This window comes from Papaver somniferum, chromosome 7 (genome assembly GCF_003573695.1).
Source record: "Papaver somniferum cultivar HN1 chromosome 7, ASM357369v1, whole genome shotgun sequence".
NCBI lineage: Eukaryota > Viridiplantae > Streptophyta > Magnoliopsida > Ranunculales > Papaveraceae > Papaver > Papaver somniferum.
The window spans coordinates 35,019,648-35,036,158 of NC_039364.1; the positions used below are offsets into that span (position 1 = coordinate 35,019,648).

General features: G+C 34.8%; 1 protein-coding gene and 1 long non-coding RNA gene across 2 annotated transcripts; one reads left to right on the top strand and one right to left on the bottom strand.

The window, feature by feature from the left end:
- Positions 1–1,885: 1,885 nt before the first annotated feature.
- On the bottom strand, positions 1,886–3,955 carry LOC113296957. The gene is made up of 2 exons (XR_003333215.1): positions 2,783–3,955; positions 1,886–2,254 (listed from the first exon to the last, which is right to left on the bottom strand). It is a non-coding gene; the product is annotated as an uncharacterized LOC113296957 (long non-coding RNA).
- Positions 3,956–13,621: 9,666 nt separating this feature from the next.
- Positions 13,622–15,253, top strand: LOC113296958 (subtilisin-like protease SBT3.9). Its single transcript, XM_026545327.1, has 3 exons — positions 13,622–13,920; positions 14,021–14,118; positions 14,960–15,253. The coding sequence occupies exons 1-3, from the start codon at positions 13,745–13,747 to the stop codon at positions 15,043–15,045; spliced, it is 360 nt and encodes a 119-aa protein (XP_026401112.1). The 5' UTR covers positions 13,622–13,744; the 3' UTR covers positions 15,046–15,253.
- The last annotated feature ends 1,258 nt before the right edge of the window (positions 15,254–16,511 follow it).

Here is a 16,511-nt window from a genome sequence, read left to right on the forward strand (position 1 = left end):
AACCAAGGTTTGGAAAGCTAGTGTGACTAATCCTAGTACCCCCATGGAGGTAGAACCGAAACTTGTATTGGTAGAACCGTGAAACCCATTAATGGTGATTTGATAGGATAATCAATCACATAGTTCTTGAAACTCGGATGAACCAATTCTAAACTCGTTTGGAAGTGTGGCAAATCGGTTCCAAGATTGTAAATATGAAAAAGGATTTTCAAAGTAAAGATGTCGACATACTTTGAACATGTGCAGTAACTCTTTTCTTTTATTGTCAAAGATATTCCTTAATAGCTAACGGAGAATCCCGGATCGAAATAAATTGAGAATCTTCTAGTTAAGGTTTTTAGTTTTATATGCTTTTAATTTCCAGCAATTAAAATGCATATCTTTAGAAAATAAAAATTGGTAATGTGTATTTACTAATTGGAGATTTTCTACTGAGATTTGGGTCAATATTTGGACAAAGCATTTTCAGGAATTATGAAAACCGAATTTGGAAATATATCGCATATCTTGAAAATATTTTCGGTTTTGGAAATTCCTTGATGTCCAAACTTCCTTGGTGTATAAATATTGAAGTTTGCATTTCAAGCAAACTAATCCTCAGAGCCAGCAAAATTACCTAGTTGTGTTGTTATTGGTGGAGCCGTCTATTCGGAGAGGAAAGTACCCTAATTAGGAGAAATCTCTTACGACCGCTCGTTTTAAAGACTTCTTCGGGATTAAGAAGCTCTACGAGTACCGTTGGTGGGAAACTAGATAATTGCAGTTTATTATTAGTTTTCGATTGATTTGATTGACTAACGGTTGTTGAACTTTGATTACACCTAGTTTGTTTATGCTTGAGAATCTTCTCAGAATCTTCTCTTCTGATATAAGATTCACTCAAACTAGATCGAAGTTGCGACAGGGATCTTTAGACTGTTTGTAGATCTAAAGACGTCTTGTGACACTCCATTATTAACAGACTCCATTCTGTGTATGATTGATCACAAGAGATTCAAATTGATTGTGTACAGATGTTTATTGAAGATCTATGAAGATTTGAAGACGAAGAAGATTTCTGATTTGGGTTCATAATCTTTGGCGTGCACAAAACTTGATCAGCTGGGAATCCAACTATAATCGAATTATCTTTGTCACACCATGATTGATTAGTTGAGTAGATCGGCATCAATATTGTAACGGACCAGCAAATTTATCCTCTAACGGGTTGGATTTCAACCCGTCACCAAGGCTAAACTCCCGGTACGTCACTCAAAATAAATAAATAAATAAATAATAATAATACATTTCTAGTAATTAACAAGTGCAAAGCCTGATACCAATAAACAAAAGCCAGAAATGAGAATTTCTTGTCACAGCTCTGGCAAGCCAAAAGATCTTTACAATTTTTATTTTTGTTTTGACATTGGGCACTAGGAAAACAGATCAAGAACACACGTATAACCCAGCTTAGTAAAATAATTAAAAAGGTTAGGTACTGTTTTCACAAAGCAACCATTCACAGCGTATAAGCAAGTAAGCCTGAACAGGATCTTTGAAAATGTACACTGAAAATTTAGGGAAACCATTTAGTCCAATTCTAAGCTTAGACTAAATAAATCTAAAAGTAATGCTTAATGTAGAATAACATGGTGAATATAAAGTAGACATCAATCCATTTAAAAAGAAACTTTAAGCACAAATTACATTTGAACAAATTAAACAACGTTTACTGCTGTGGATTTCAATAACATCTTGGAAACTTGGTTTAGTGGTACTAAATGGTTGGAACCTAAAGAGCTAGCAGTATAGATAGAAAAATGCCAAAATGGTGGAGAAAGTATGCATACATCAAGCACTTTGACAAAACTCATTAAATTACAATAAAGAGGAAGACACAGCTAAGTACACATGAAAGTAAATCCATAACTTAGTGATGAACGTATAAGTAGAAACCCCAAATAGGTAAGGTCTGCAGTACATCAAAGCTAAACAAAATAAGAAAGATATGAATTGGCAGCGATGAAAACTACATATTCAGAATTCTTACTTACAAACTTTGCAAACATCTTAGCTTATGTATTCACATCAAAACATGGGCTAAGCCTACAATACCAAAATAAAACGACAAGAAAATAGGCATGGATGTTTTGCTTTTCTAACTACCCAGCAACCCCGTGATATACGCATATTATAACAACAAATACTAACTTTCGACGCGTTAAAGCCTGCTGTAAGCTCTGCCCGGTTTACTGCTGCAAGCTCCGCTCGTACTCTGTGGAAAACAAAACTAAAAAGAGTGAGCCACAACTCAGTAGGGGATATAACAATTTTGTACGTAATGCCGACGTAAAAATATTAAGGCACAGGCAAGAGCAGCAGCAAAACAATTTATGAAATGTAAAGCTTTAAGTGATCATTCGATAACTGAAAAAAATTCAATGCTGCAAATAAAGATATGTCCCTCTACTATTTCTTCGGCGAACACCATTGTCAGGGTAGTCCGATACCAGCCACCATTATCAAACAAACGGTCTTCCGGGTTGCCATCCGCAGATGGGGTGCCAATTAAAGCCTGACGGTCCTATTATGCTAGTTCATAGAAAGGAAAACTCCCAATAAAAATTGCAGCAAGTTTACATTTCAATAATTTCATTGTAGAAAGAAAATTATTCAATTATCCGCATGCATCAAATCATCTCTTAAAGTCTTAACAAGAGTACAGCATTCTATAACAAATCAAGAGAATGATTCCGCATAAAGAAATTGTAAAGCAACCAGTCCAGTTTATAAGGCATCATACAGTTTAAATGAGTTGCACCAACATGGAAGGTAAACCAAATCAAGCTAGTAGCATAGGCAGTTCAATGGGTTGGCTTCAAGTCATCCAATAAGACAAGGTCTAATTTATGAAAAACTAAAACATGGCATCAGTTTACGATAAATGAAAAAACACCCGACAAGGCATTTTGATAATAAAGCAAATGTAGAGATTTTGGAAAAGAAATGGAACCATAAGGGAAAAATTGATATAAAATTTACAAACCAAGTTTTAGTGTAACACAGTAGGTTTAAAACTTGTGAAATAGAGTAATAAGACTATACTTCATAGGAAATCGATGAATGGAAACCTCTTTATCATTAGACTTTGAACTCAAGTCAACAGTAGCACCTAAAGAATGGGTGCTTTCTAAACAATTTCACAAACAACTGATGCCCACCGTTTTAAAAGCAAAAATGTTAATTCCAACCTTTTCTTTAAGAAACAAACTTGTAAATCTGTAGGGATCAATTAAAAATAGAAATCAACATGAATCATTTAAGAGATGAGATCATGGTCAGGATATATGCATGATATAAAAACAAAAGAGAGATTCACTTGGTCATTTTTGCAAACAGCTAATATGTTAGTTCAAAATTCAAAATCAAGACTTGATTTGGAAAAGGGAATCAAACCCAAAGAATGCAAACATGCTTAGTCTTCATAAAATCCATTAATAAGAGTCAAAAATTACACAGAATTCAATATAGAAGGATTAACACATAGAAAATATGGGATTTGAAACCAAGTGCCCTGTCATGCAATACGCAAATAATTTGAAGGAAGCTTATAAACAAAATTTCTTATATATATGGTTAACAACTCAAATAATCAATTCCAGATTTGCAAAAATGGTTAAACAAATTGTAAAATGTTCCAAAAATCAGGACATCGAAATAAAGAAGGCAGCAAGAGCAAAATGATATCAAACCAAGCAACCAAATCAATCGATACGAAATCAGTTCGTAATAGAAGAGGAAAAACCCCCTAACTTTGCAGAAGAGCAATTCAGCCGGAAACAGACTATGGCTTGAACTCAAATTTGAATTTGAAGTCCTAAAATTTTTCTTTTAAATTTCTAGGGATTGTTTAGAGTAAGAAATGTTTATAGAAGAGTGAGGGAAGGAACTGGGGTTAATAGAACAAAGAACACAAATAAAATACGAGTTGGTAAAGTAGAAAAAGAAAAAGCAATTATGCCCCTGCTGCTCATGACACACACGTGTAGTACATGCTCAAGGTGTCTAGTTTCTTCCTAGAATTTACTACTTATGTTCACTAATGCTGCTAAGGGATGACCACTTAGCTAAAAACACCCATACTGGGTTCAGGGCGCACTCCCCATGGTTATAGGCATCCAATACTAGGATCACATGCGCACACTGCACAAACTCTAGCCAAATGGTTGGGCTCTGGCTTAAAGACCACAAGAAAATTTTACCGAGTGTCACAAATACGTTTCTTTGTGACTTGAAGTATTGATTGTAAAGTCTTGACAATTACTTTGGTAGTTGTTATTGGATAGATCTAAGAACCTAATAAAGAAGTTTATTGGGATAAACGGAAGAGCCTTTTTTCAAACTCATATCACTTGTTTGAAAAGAGTTGTTACCGAGCAGATTTGTTGTTGCTTTGCTATTTGGAATACGTACCAAAGGAATTGTTCCAAGTGCGTGACTTATTGCAAGTTGGAGGCGCAGGGATACAAACAGAACTAGGTAAACTATAGGTTTAGTTGCTTGGTCTCAACTATACGAAGTTGGTTTAGATTTTGTATAGCGGCTTAATCCTGAGAGTATTCAATTCTGGACAAGGTCCCGGGGTTTTTCTGCATTTGCGGTTTCCTCGTTGACAAAATCTTGTTGTGTATTTTACTTTTCTATTTCCGAAATTATAATTATTTTATTATAATTACAAGTAAAATACACAAACGTTAATTCCTATTTACTTGATAGCAAATAGTCAATCACACAAGTTATCTTGTTGTCATATTGTCTCGATCTTGTATCCATAGACGATCACACGAAGTGTGAACCGATTAGTTGTACTGTCTCGACTCAGTTCATAGATAATCACTTTCGGAAAAAAGACTTATAGGTGGAAAAGTTTTAGATTGAGGTATATTTGGGTACCCGCATCTTTTCACAATTGATATACCGGACTTATATTCCTGAAGAACAGCCTAGAAATATCAATCACCTCACAATAATCTTAATCGACTAGCAAAACAAGATATTGTGGAATCACAAATGATGAGACGAAGATATTTGTGACTACTTTTATATCTTGCCTATCGGAGAAATTAATCTCAATCCAATCTTACGATTGCACTGAATCACAATAGAAACAGCAAGATCAGACCACGCAACCACAGAAAAATAGTTGGGTCTGGCATCACAATCCCAATGAAGTATTCAAGTCGTTAACCTACAGTGTCTCATAGAAACCTAAGGTTAAAGGATAATTGACTCTAGCATATACAACTAGTATCACACAGGAGGTGTGGGGATTAGGTTTCCCAGTTGCTAGAGTTCTTCTTTATATAGTCTCCAAATCAGGGTTTGCAATCTAAGTTATCTTGGTAAAAAAGCATTCAATATTCATCGTTAGATGAAAACCTGATTAGATTCAAGCTAATATCTTTCAACCGTTAGATCGAACTTAGCTTGTTATACATAAATTAAATGCACGTTCATTTAGGTTTGTGTAACCGTACCTAAACGGTACAAGTCGTTGGTTCAACAGTAGTTAACCAATGGTTAGCCATATGAGCACTTTCATATCAACCTTATTCATCTTCACCATAACTAGTTCAAATGACTCAAAAGAACTAGTTAGAGAGTTGTTCAATTGCTTAGATCTCATAGAAGTATATAAGACACAATCGAAGCAAAAACGATTTTGATTCACTCGAATCGATTCATGGACATTGTAGCCACGGTTTGCAAAGATTGCATTCCTTAGTTTATATATGTCTTAGTTCACGAATAAACCGCTTTTAGAAAATAACCCACTCAAGTATGCATACCGGTACGCATACTTAAGTACCCGGATTGAGTTTGTTTTCAGTATACAAACTCCAACAGAAATTCACGGGATGTGAACTTCTGGCAGTACGCGTACGGGTACGCGGACTTAGCTTCCGGACATCCTGAACCAGTAAAGTACACATACTTTATTTCAAGGATTTTGGACTTATACAAGTATGAGTTCACATACAATGTTTATATCCATTCAAGGTTATATATTCTAAACTCTCATTTCAATCATTGAAACATTCTTAGAGGATGTTAAATAGAGGTTATTCACACACTATTCTTCATCAAACCAATTTTCAAGATATTGAAATGATCAACATGACTTTCGTTACTTGTAAAGATGAACTTGGTCAAAGCAAAAGCTTACCAACACATATTTCGAGAAATAGATAAGCGAGATAAACTCGGCTCGATATAGCAAATGTGCATAATAGAAGTCTATATAGAAATACGACTTTTGTCTCAAGATAGGATATAAAGTAGATAGGCTTTTGAGTGATAGATAAGTTCAAGTCTCCGCATACCTTTTTTTCTATGAAGATCAACCAGTTCCTTGAGTAGTTCTTCGTCTTTGCATGATGAACGCCGTGGAGTCTATAGCTCAACTACACTTTCTATCCTAATCTGAGACTTAGCTATAAGTATACTAGAAATCAAGACTTATAGTTTTGGCAACTAAACTTGACAAACAAGCTTGAGATAGCAACACTTGCGATTTCGACCGAGAAGTGTTCTAACAACTTTCTCCTCTAAAAATCTCTAGCCTTTTGGTTTTCTAATGTCGAAATTCTCTCTCCAAAAATCTAATATAAATTTATACTAATAGTCATAATAATGCTAATAATAATATTCAACATTTTATTATTTTGTTTATTTATATTTGTGACCTTCTCATTTTCCATTCATTTTATTTATTTAATAAAATACATTAGGTGACTCTATTTCCACCCCAACTTGTAGTCTTTTCTAGTTCAAACAAACCAGTTAGGCTAACGCAAAGGAACAACCTAAACCACATGGTTGACTAAGTCGGGTAAACCCGAGCCGAAACAGTAGATAAAAATACAGGGTGTTACATCTATACTGATTGATTGCGAATCTAAACTTAACTATTTTGGTAGTTATTGAATAGATTGATCTAACCATGCAAATAAGTTTATTAGATTAAACGGAAGATCCTTTGTGTGTGACTTAAGATATCTTTATATTAAAGAATCAATAGAGTTGTTACCAAACAGATTTGTTGTTTCTTTGCTGTTTCGGATACGATGAAAATGAATTGTACCAGTGCATGACCTTCGAAGTCGGAAGAGCAAAGATACTAAGGAAACTAAGTGACCTAGGGGTAGTTGCTTGGTCTCAACTATACGAAGCTGGTTTAGATTTTGTATAACGGCTTAATTCTGAGAGTATTCAATTCTATACTAGGTCCCGGGGTTTTTCTGCATTTGCAGTTTCCTCGTTAACAAAATCTTGTTGTGTCATTTACTTTATCTTTCCGCATTATAATTGTTTTATTATAATTAAAGTAAATTGCACTTAACGTTAACTCTGCATTACTTGATAGTGATCCTATAGAGTTTTATTAAGTCCGAACCTATTATCAAGTAACATACTTCGTTGTCGTATTGTCTCGATCTTGCATCCATAGTCAATCACACAAGTTATCTTGTTGTTGTATTGTATCGATATCGCATCCATAGACAATCACACCAAGTGTGAACTGGTTAGTTGTATTGTCTCGACTCTGTCCATAGACGATCACTTTCGGTAGAGGACTTATAGGTTGAAATAAAAAAGATTGTGGTATATTTGGGTACCCTCATCTTTTCAATTTTCACATTCAGAATTTTTTGAACGCACATCTTCTTCACGATCTTTAAGAAGGGATTGTAACAGATTATATCCACAATCATAACTCTTAATGAGTTTTCTCAATTTTTGTTTTCTTGACAGAGAGGAGTTAGAAACTCAGTCAAACAAGACGTTTACTTATTTTTCTTTATGAGATGGTCAAAAAGCTTGATATATTGCGAGACTTCCTCATCAACATCTTTTTCAACATCTGAATCACTTTTATCTGAAAGTTCATACAAATGTTCGTCCAGACGTGTTTCCCAGTTATACACAGTTTCAGGCAATGATAAAGATGTGAGAGAATCCTCAAGTGAATCCAAGCTTTGATACAAGTCAGAGTGTTTCTGAACTGGTAATGCATCGTTTGAGATAACACTTCTGTCCATAGAGTCAGATTGCTACAAACACAAAATTATGAGGTCTTAGCGTGTTTGCCTGCTGTGATACTAATTGAAAAAACGGGGGTATAACAACCACACCCAATAATTCGTTCGACAATATGTATGGACTAAACTCCAATTTAATTCTGAGAGCACCAACTTAAAAGCGAGACTCAATCAAGAATTATATCAAAGAGTTTTATCTCTTTCTCAATACAATAAGAAAATCAAACAGATAGAAATTTGCGAGCCTGATTGATATGCGATATAACTTGTACGGTACCAAAGACCAATACCCAAGTGTCAATCAAGTTCTATCCAACAAACAAGGTCGGATTTATCAACTTATTGAACTACGGACAACCTGTGATATTTCAATTATATAAATAAATATAATGCGGAAAAGAAATAACACAAACACCGGAAATTTTGTTAACGAGGAAACCGCAAATGCAGAAAAACCCCAGGACCTAGTCCAGATTTGAACACCACAATGTATTAAGCCGCTACAGACTCTAGCCTACTACAAGTTAACTTCGTACTAGAATGTAGTGGAGCTCTAACCAAGTCTCACACGGATTAAGGTACAGTCGCGTTCCTTGCGCCTCTAGAACCACACTAGATTCTGCGCACCTCATTCCCTTATATGATTTGACCCACAATTAAGAGTTTCTACGACTCAAAGTCGAAGACTTATAAACAAATTTGTCTCCCACAGATATGTCTATCCTTTATTCTGTTTTTCTTCCGTCTTTTGATACAAAGATCAAGGTGAACAGGAACCAACTAATAATCCAGCCTTATACTCCCCAAGAGCATCCTATAAATATTAGTCACCTGAAAATAACTTAACTGATTAACAGAAGAAGTTATTGCAGAATCACAAAAGTCTGAGACGAATAACTGTTTTGATTACTTTTTATATCTTACCTATCGGAGATAAAACTCGAGTAAATATTAGAGAAGATAAAACTCAATATGATAGAACAAGTAAGATCAGAATACGCAACTACAGAGAAAATAGTTGGATCTGGCTTCACGAATCCCAAATAAAGTCCTCAAGTCGTTAACCTAATAAATATTTTGGAAAACCTAGGTTAAAGGAGAATCGACTCTAGTTTGCAACTAGGACACAAAAAAGTGTCGGGATTAGGTTTTCCAGTTGCTAGAGTTCTCCCTTATATGGTCTTTCAAATCAGGGTTGCTTACAGTCAAAGCTAAGATAACTTAGTAACAAATCATTCAATATTCACCGTTAGATGAACTCCTGATTTAAGATTCAAGCTAGTCTGCTTAGAAACTAAGCAATTAGTCTCCACTGTTAGATGGTCTTATCTTGTTACACACAGATGAAACATACTTATATTTAGATATGGGTTACCGTACCTAAACGTGTATATTGAGTTGGCTTAACAATAGTTAACCGAAGTTAGACATATTAACACTTTTGTCTTAGCCGTATTCATCTAACACTTCTAGATCAAAAATGAAGATCAATAAATCATGATAGATAATCAAACGAATCTAATAGTGTTTCAAATAGAGTTGTTCAATTGTTCACTATCTCATAGAAATATATATGAACAAATTGAATCGAAATCGGTTTGATTCGTAATCATACAAAGTACTTATACAAGAATCAATTCATGAACATTAATCCACGGTTTGCAAAGTTAATTTTCATTCCTTAAATCATAAATGTTTTAGTCCATGAGTATGAGAATCATACATTACCGATTTTAGAACTTCACCATTGTGTTCGCAACTAGTTACCCCAACAGCAGCTCCGTACCTTGGCCTAGTCAAGCCGTTCGCAAACCCGGTTCGGGAACAAATGTTCCAGACCCAACTCAGGTAAACACGTTCGCATAATAGTTACGCAAACAAGAGTTTCGAACCTTCTCAGGTAAAGCCATTTGCATACTAAGTATGCAAATAAGAGTTCCGGACCTGAATCATCACAATACAGTTCGCATACTACATATGCATATCGTGTTGTATCCAGACATGGGTAATTTTTCTAAACTCTCATTTCAATCATTGAAAGATGACAATGGTAACCTCACACATACCATTAGTTTCAAGTAATTTTGAAGTGATCAAATGAACAATACGAAACTTCTCGAGCTAACATCAAATGACTGTCTCACACAAATCATATAAGATGTTCAAGGTAACTTTCACATGATCATCTTTTGACTTAATATTTAGTTTCCAACCAATAAATTATTTCCAACCAAACTCGTCAAGAATACGATGAACATAGCTAAAACAAAAAGCTTCCAACACATATTTAGAGAAATAGATAAGCGAGATAAACTCGGCTCGAAATATCAAAAGTGTATAATGTAAATGTTTATATAGTTATACGACTTAGTCTCATTAGAAAATAGAATATAATAGAATTTTGAGTGATAGATAAGTTTTAGTCTCCACATACCTTTTTTTAATGAAGTTCCCCCAAGCTCTTCGGTAGATCTTCTTCTTCAATTGGTGAACGCCGCGAAGTCTAAAGCTCAACTGCACATTATATCCTAATCCGATACATAACTATAAGTAGACTAGAAATCAAGCATATAGTTTTGATCAACTAAACTTTACAAACAAGCTTGAGATAGCAACGCTTGCGAGTTCGACCGAGCAATGCTTTAACACTAAGCACTCGATGTATTTTCGTGTAAGTATGTGGAGCACCATAGATGAGTTGAAGCGTTTTTCATGTAAGCAGTGGAAGTATTTGTATCCTGAGATTATATATTTGAGCTATATGGAAAATCTAGTAACGAGGTACAAAGATTATGTTCTTGTCGCAGTTACGAAGTTCAACAGATAAGCATTATACTTCATAATTCAATATACCAATATAAAAAATTCATAAGTATGATTACTGTTCCTTGACACTTTGATCACAATATGATAATCAAGTCTCTTATACTAGAGTTTCATGTGTATAACTTCACATGTTATGTTTTCAATCAGAAACGACTTGAGAGCTTACGATATTAAAATGGAATTAATTCAAGTCATGTATTACTAACCTCAAGTGAAAGGATGTTGTCATCGTTGATGTCAATACGTCTTTAGAATCTTCAGATCTTCAAAGTAATACTTATATGTCTTATTTGGGCTTCCTAATCTAACCTAACGAAGTTGACTCTAGTAATTTATTCAAGTGACTTATGAGCTTGATACTAAAATATGACAACCAAACTTGACATAGCAACGCTTGGTGGGTTCAAACGAGCAGTGCTCTAACACGGTTCCTCAGGTCAAATCATATGTATAATCATAAGTTCGGAGTCGAATCGACCCAAATCATATGCTTGCAAAAACAGACGTTCCTAATATGATCTCGCCGGTAAAAATTTTGGTCTTATTATCCTACCAAGACTATTTCAAAAAATGACTACTCAAATATCCTAAATTTATGTCAAGTTTTTCTACAATGGAGTCATAATAATCAAGTTGGGATCGACTTTAAAGGATATTTCTCATCCCCCGGCGATATGGTGTGAGTGCAGAAGGGAAATTTCGCTTGTCAAGCTCTTTCAGCGAGTGTGTTACCGTGACATGACTCAAGAAAACCCCGGCTAACACTGTGCCAGCAGCTGTGGTAATTTGGGGGTTGGGGGTGTTTTTCAGAATGACCGCGCGTAAAGGGCAAGTAGACCGTTCATCGGGTTGAAAGTGAAATTCGTCGAAAAATGGTGGATTTCTTTTGAAATCAATGAGCCTATGTAAGATAAAGGAGAATGGAGTTCCCCAGCTTATAAATAGAGAAGTGTTTTCTTTAAACACTGCACCCTTTGCCGGAAAACATTGAAGACTCGTTTTAATTGATGGTTTGTCCTGAATAAGAAACATGATTGTCTAAAATTGCTTTCAACTAATCAACATTATGTTTTATATTCTTTTAAAAGAAAAACAAGTGTCCATCAAATATCCAATGATTGATAAAAGGTGTCATATTATTAGCCTTAAATCTTGGATACTTCCCCATATCTTCTGATTTCTCCATTAACATAGATAACCCTTGTAAATGTACTATGAACAAGGATGAATATAATGGACATCCCTATCTTCAGTCTCTACCATTTCTGAAATCCCCTTGAGCAACACCATTTAACAAAACTGAAAATGAGGTAGAATAAACACACTCTATGAACAATCTTGTTTACCCAACAATTGCAACATATGTTTAATAAGAGACCATAATACTCGATCATATTCCTTTGACATGTCTAGCTTCAAAGTAAAATGCCCTTTTGACTGCTTCGTCGAAGGAACAATTCATTTGTATTAAGAATACCTTCAATAATTAATTTTCCTTCCCTTGACAAAAGCATTTTGAGACCAAGACACTTGTTTGTATAAAACGTTAAATGGTAGAATTTGTCTATATCTTATGCAAAAGAAGCATTTTTTATTTTTTGCATCAAACTACTTGTCAGAGATTAAAATGTTTTGTATAAACTTAGCAGTACTTTCTCCTACGATTAACCATCATTTTTTGTAGAATAATACTGGGATGTCCTCCAGACTTGGTGATGCGAGATCACTCACCTTTGCAGTAACTTTCCAATTTTTTTTCCAGAAGTAGGAATTTCTGATTTGAATGCTTTTGAGTAGGATTTAAAACATAGTTGGATATAAACATGGTAAAGGTGGCTGGATGTTGGTCTATACAGAGAATAGAGCATGCACATGAAAAGCTTGATCATTAGATATTTCAACTTAAATTGGTTATCCAAAATTGATCACTTCTTTGCTGATGAGAAATTTGATTTGTCTTTCTATTTTGTTGAAAAAAAAGGAATTGTTTTGTATTTTTGTCTCCAGTTTTACAGGATAGCTAAAGGCGGGTACCAAAATTAGCAGGGAAATACTATTTGAATCATCTGATGACTAGGATCGATTTTTATCTTCCTTTGTTGGAAATTTGGATACCAGAGGATGAAATCAAAGAACAGAAAAGAATGTTGTATCACTAACTTAAAGCCTTACAATTTTTTTCAGCAATTATTTCGATCCTTCTCAAGAAATTGGCGAGTATCATTGGTCAATGAAATATCGCTTTCAGCATACATGAAGCCCTAACAAATTGTTGCATTCAAGAGTTGTACTCCTTTGACCCAACAAAGAACACACCGTATGAGATTCTGATGATGCTTAGAAAGAAGAGAAAACAAAGATTTTCATCTCCAATAAACACTTTCAAAAAGCATCCATTAATGAGAAGTGACGCATCTGTAGAAAATTCTGGAAAACGAATTAAGTTTTGAAATTCAAATCCACAAAAATATTAGGAGTTGCTGTCTAGCGGTCTGCTAGGGCGCAGCCGACGGGTAATCGTAAGACACCACCGATGCCCCGAAAACCGTCCGGTTCGTGCACATAAAAGTGGTGACAACTCATGTAATGCACGTTTGCAAGCTACCGACATACTATTACTGGGCCATATCCAGTAAAACATTGGGACATGCCAGAGTCTCGCATGTCGACGCGTGACAATATTACAATTTCTTAGTAGGAAAATAACGCGGAGATCCCAAGACAAGAGATAAACGAAGATAAAGAAAAATTACTTAGTGGCGAAGAACTTCCATTCTTTTACGATAGAAAGTTGAAAATTGTACCTTATAAAAGGAGCTCTGAAAACAAAGATTTAGATGCAGATAGAAAGCTTATTTTCATCATTACCATTCTTATCTTTGATATTGTTTTCGTTAGTTGTGACGATCATGGCAACCGGTGATTCAGAAGTTCATATTGTTTACTGTGAAAAGCCTGAAGGGGAAGAACCTGAAGCTTATCATCTTAGAACCCTAACTACTGTTCTTGGAAGGTACTGTTCTTTCTGTCTATCTATGGGTTTAGAGTTTTTAATTGTTGATCCGGTGTTGATTGTTTGTTTAGAATTAACTGGAATTGTTTTGTGATTATAGCGAGGAGGCAGCAAAAGATGCAATCTTATACAGTTACAAGACTGCTGCTAGTGGGTTTTCTGCAAAACTTACTCCTGAACAGGTCACACAGATCACAGGTACTTCATCTCACTCTCTTTAATGGCTTCCTATAAGAATTCTTATGATGATCAATTTGTAAGATGGTAGTCATGCCTGACATTCATCAAATTTTATAGGTTTGACTTCCTTTATTTTTCTACTACATGTTATTTGTGTCTTCATCATTCAATTTTGGTGAGTGTAATCTTTTGGATCCCTGTAATTGAGATTTAAGAAATCTGTGATGTGGATGCATCAATTGGATCTTCACAGTTAGGAACATTGAGCGTTGACTGGTAGTTCCATAGATCCATCTTCAGGCAAAATCTTTTGGATTTATTTTGTTATTTTTCTTTATGTCACTTACTTTTCAATCTGTGGTTGTATAAGATGAAATTAGGTTGTTATTATGTGGTTTTTTAGAAAAATTAAGTTGGATCTGAGTTAACATTGTAAAAAAGAAATCCTATTATGGAACCGAATTAACATAAGCAAAAGGAAATCCTGCACATGTTCAATAAGATAGAACTGAACAAGCACAATCAGAATGAACAACAATTTCTTTTTTGTACCTGTGTCTGGTTTCATACTGGTGCCCTCCCTAGATCCTCTACTTATGATTATTTTATTGTGCAAGACTTAGTTTGCGATTGGTTATGCCTTTTACAACATAGTTAGATTGAACTTTATATCTTTGATCTTCGAGCTTTCAAGAGGTGAGGTAAATAATCGTTGATCGGGCTTAAGTACCATTATGCTCAGCTTGTTGACCAACTGGTCTCAATTTTACATCATTTCTTCCCATGGATTGTTTTTTTCTTCGGAAACATATGAATACTTGAACTCCTTTAACATCTTGCGCTAATTTTATTTTGGCAGAGCAACCAGGAGTTCTTCAGGTGGTGAAGAGCCAGACATACCAATTGCAGGGAGGAGCAACTGGAGGAGTCAGCGGCATACATTGAAAATTGTGTAAAAATTATGTTAAATGAAATATCAACAATCTTCCATCTGAACATAGCGAACTTTATGTGTGTGCCACTGAGCTTGTAACATGCATCTCTAATAAGGGAGTTGAAACAACAGTACTGTTGGTTGGTTGTTGAATGTGCAGTAGTGTTTGTGTGCTTACCCGTTCTCGTATAGTATATATATTTGTTGAATGTGTAGTAATTTGCTGTTGCAGATGACACAATCCAAAGAAGTAGCTGCAGTAAATCAATTGAGAAACCCATTGGTGGTCACTCATTCCAGTGATGTAAAGGGTTGGATAAGTTTGAAATCCTGTTATGGGTCCAAATATTTATATCACGACCATGACCCACCTGCCATTTAACATTAGGGGAAATTAGGGTGAGACCCAAAAAAAAATAATATTCTCGTTCTCAGGCCCACAATTAATTTTGTATACCGTGACACCCATAATTATATGAAATTATTATATAATTCAATACATAATTGGTTATGCATACTATCTTTTCATGCATAACTCGTTATGCATACTATCTTTTTCAGGGGTATAATTGGCAACGCAATTTGGACATAACATATCTAAAAATCCGCGCCTTAAAATTTTACAAATTTTATATCGTTGGAAATCTTTTTAAAAGAGCCACGCAACGAGTACAAACAAGAATATCAAATTTTTGTTTTTAACGAAAAAATTGGAGGTGATCCTCATTTTAGGGAATTTTTTTGAAAACTTGATACTTAACCATTATGCAGTCACCAAAAACGATGCATAACACATTCTGCAGACGCATAACGAATTATGCAACCATTTTTTCGACTGCATAACAAGTTATGTATCTGCATAACAAAGTTATGCATTTATAACAAGTTATATAACCATTGTTTTGGTTGATTTTAACCGTACATATAAAAAATTGATGCATAATGCAGTATGCATCCATATTTACAGATGCATATCAGGTTATGCATCTATTTTCTCGATGCATAATGCATTATGTAGGCATATTCGGACGCATAACAGGTTATGCAGGTTTTCTTGACTGCATAACAAATTATGCAACAAATTTTGTAGATGCATAACAGGTTATGCATCCATTTTCACGAATGCATAACATGTTATGCAGACAGTTTCTCGACTGAATGACATGTTATGCAGTCATAACCACATCATAATCTTCTTTCATGTTTCATTAACTCCCAGGCAAACCATTATCTTTCAGTTATTCGGGGGCTCTTGGTCAAAATCATGTATTTACACCATCATCTTCTTTCATGTATTTACACCATCATCTGCAATTAAACCTGCATAACAGGTTATGCAGGTTTTCTGGACTGCATAACAAGTTATGCAACAAATTTTGTAGATGCATAACAGGTTATGCATCCATTTTCACGAATGCATAACATGTTATGCAGACAGTTTCTCGACTGAATGACATGTTATGCAGTCATAACCACA

Excerpts from the sequence above, each read along its gene's own strand:
- LOC113296958 (XM_026545327.1), top strand. The coding sequence starts at position 13,745 with ATGCAGATAGAAAGCTTATTTTCATCATTACCATTCTTATCTTTGATA. Across the intron at positions 13,921-14,020 it reads CTAACTACTGTTCTTGGAAG|CGAGGAGGCAGCAAAAGATG; the intron begins GTACTGTTCTTT and ends TTGTGATTATAG. Across the intron at positions 14,119-14,959 it reads ACAGGTCACACAGATCACAG|AGCAACCAGGAGTTCTTCAG; the intron begins GTACTTCATCTC and ends TTATTTTGGCAG.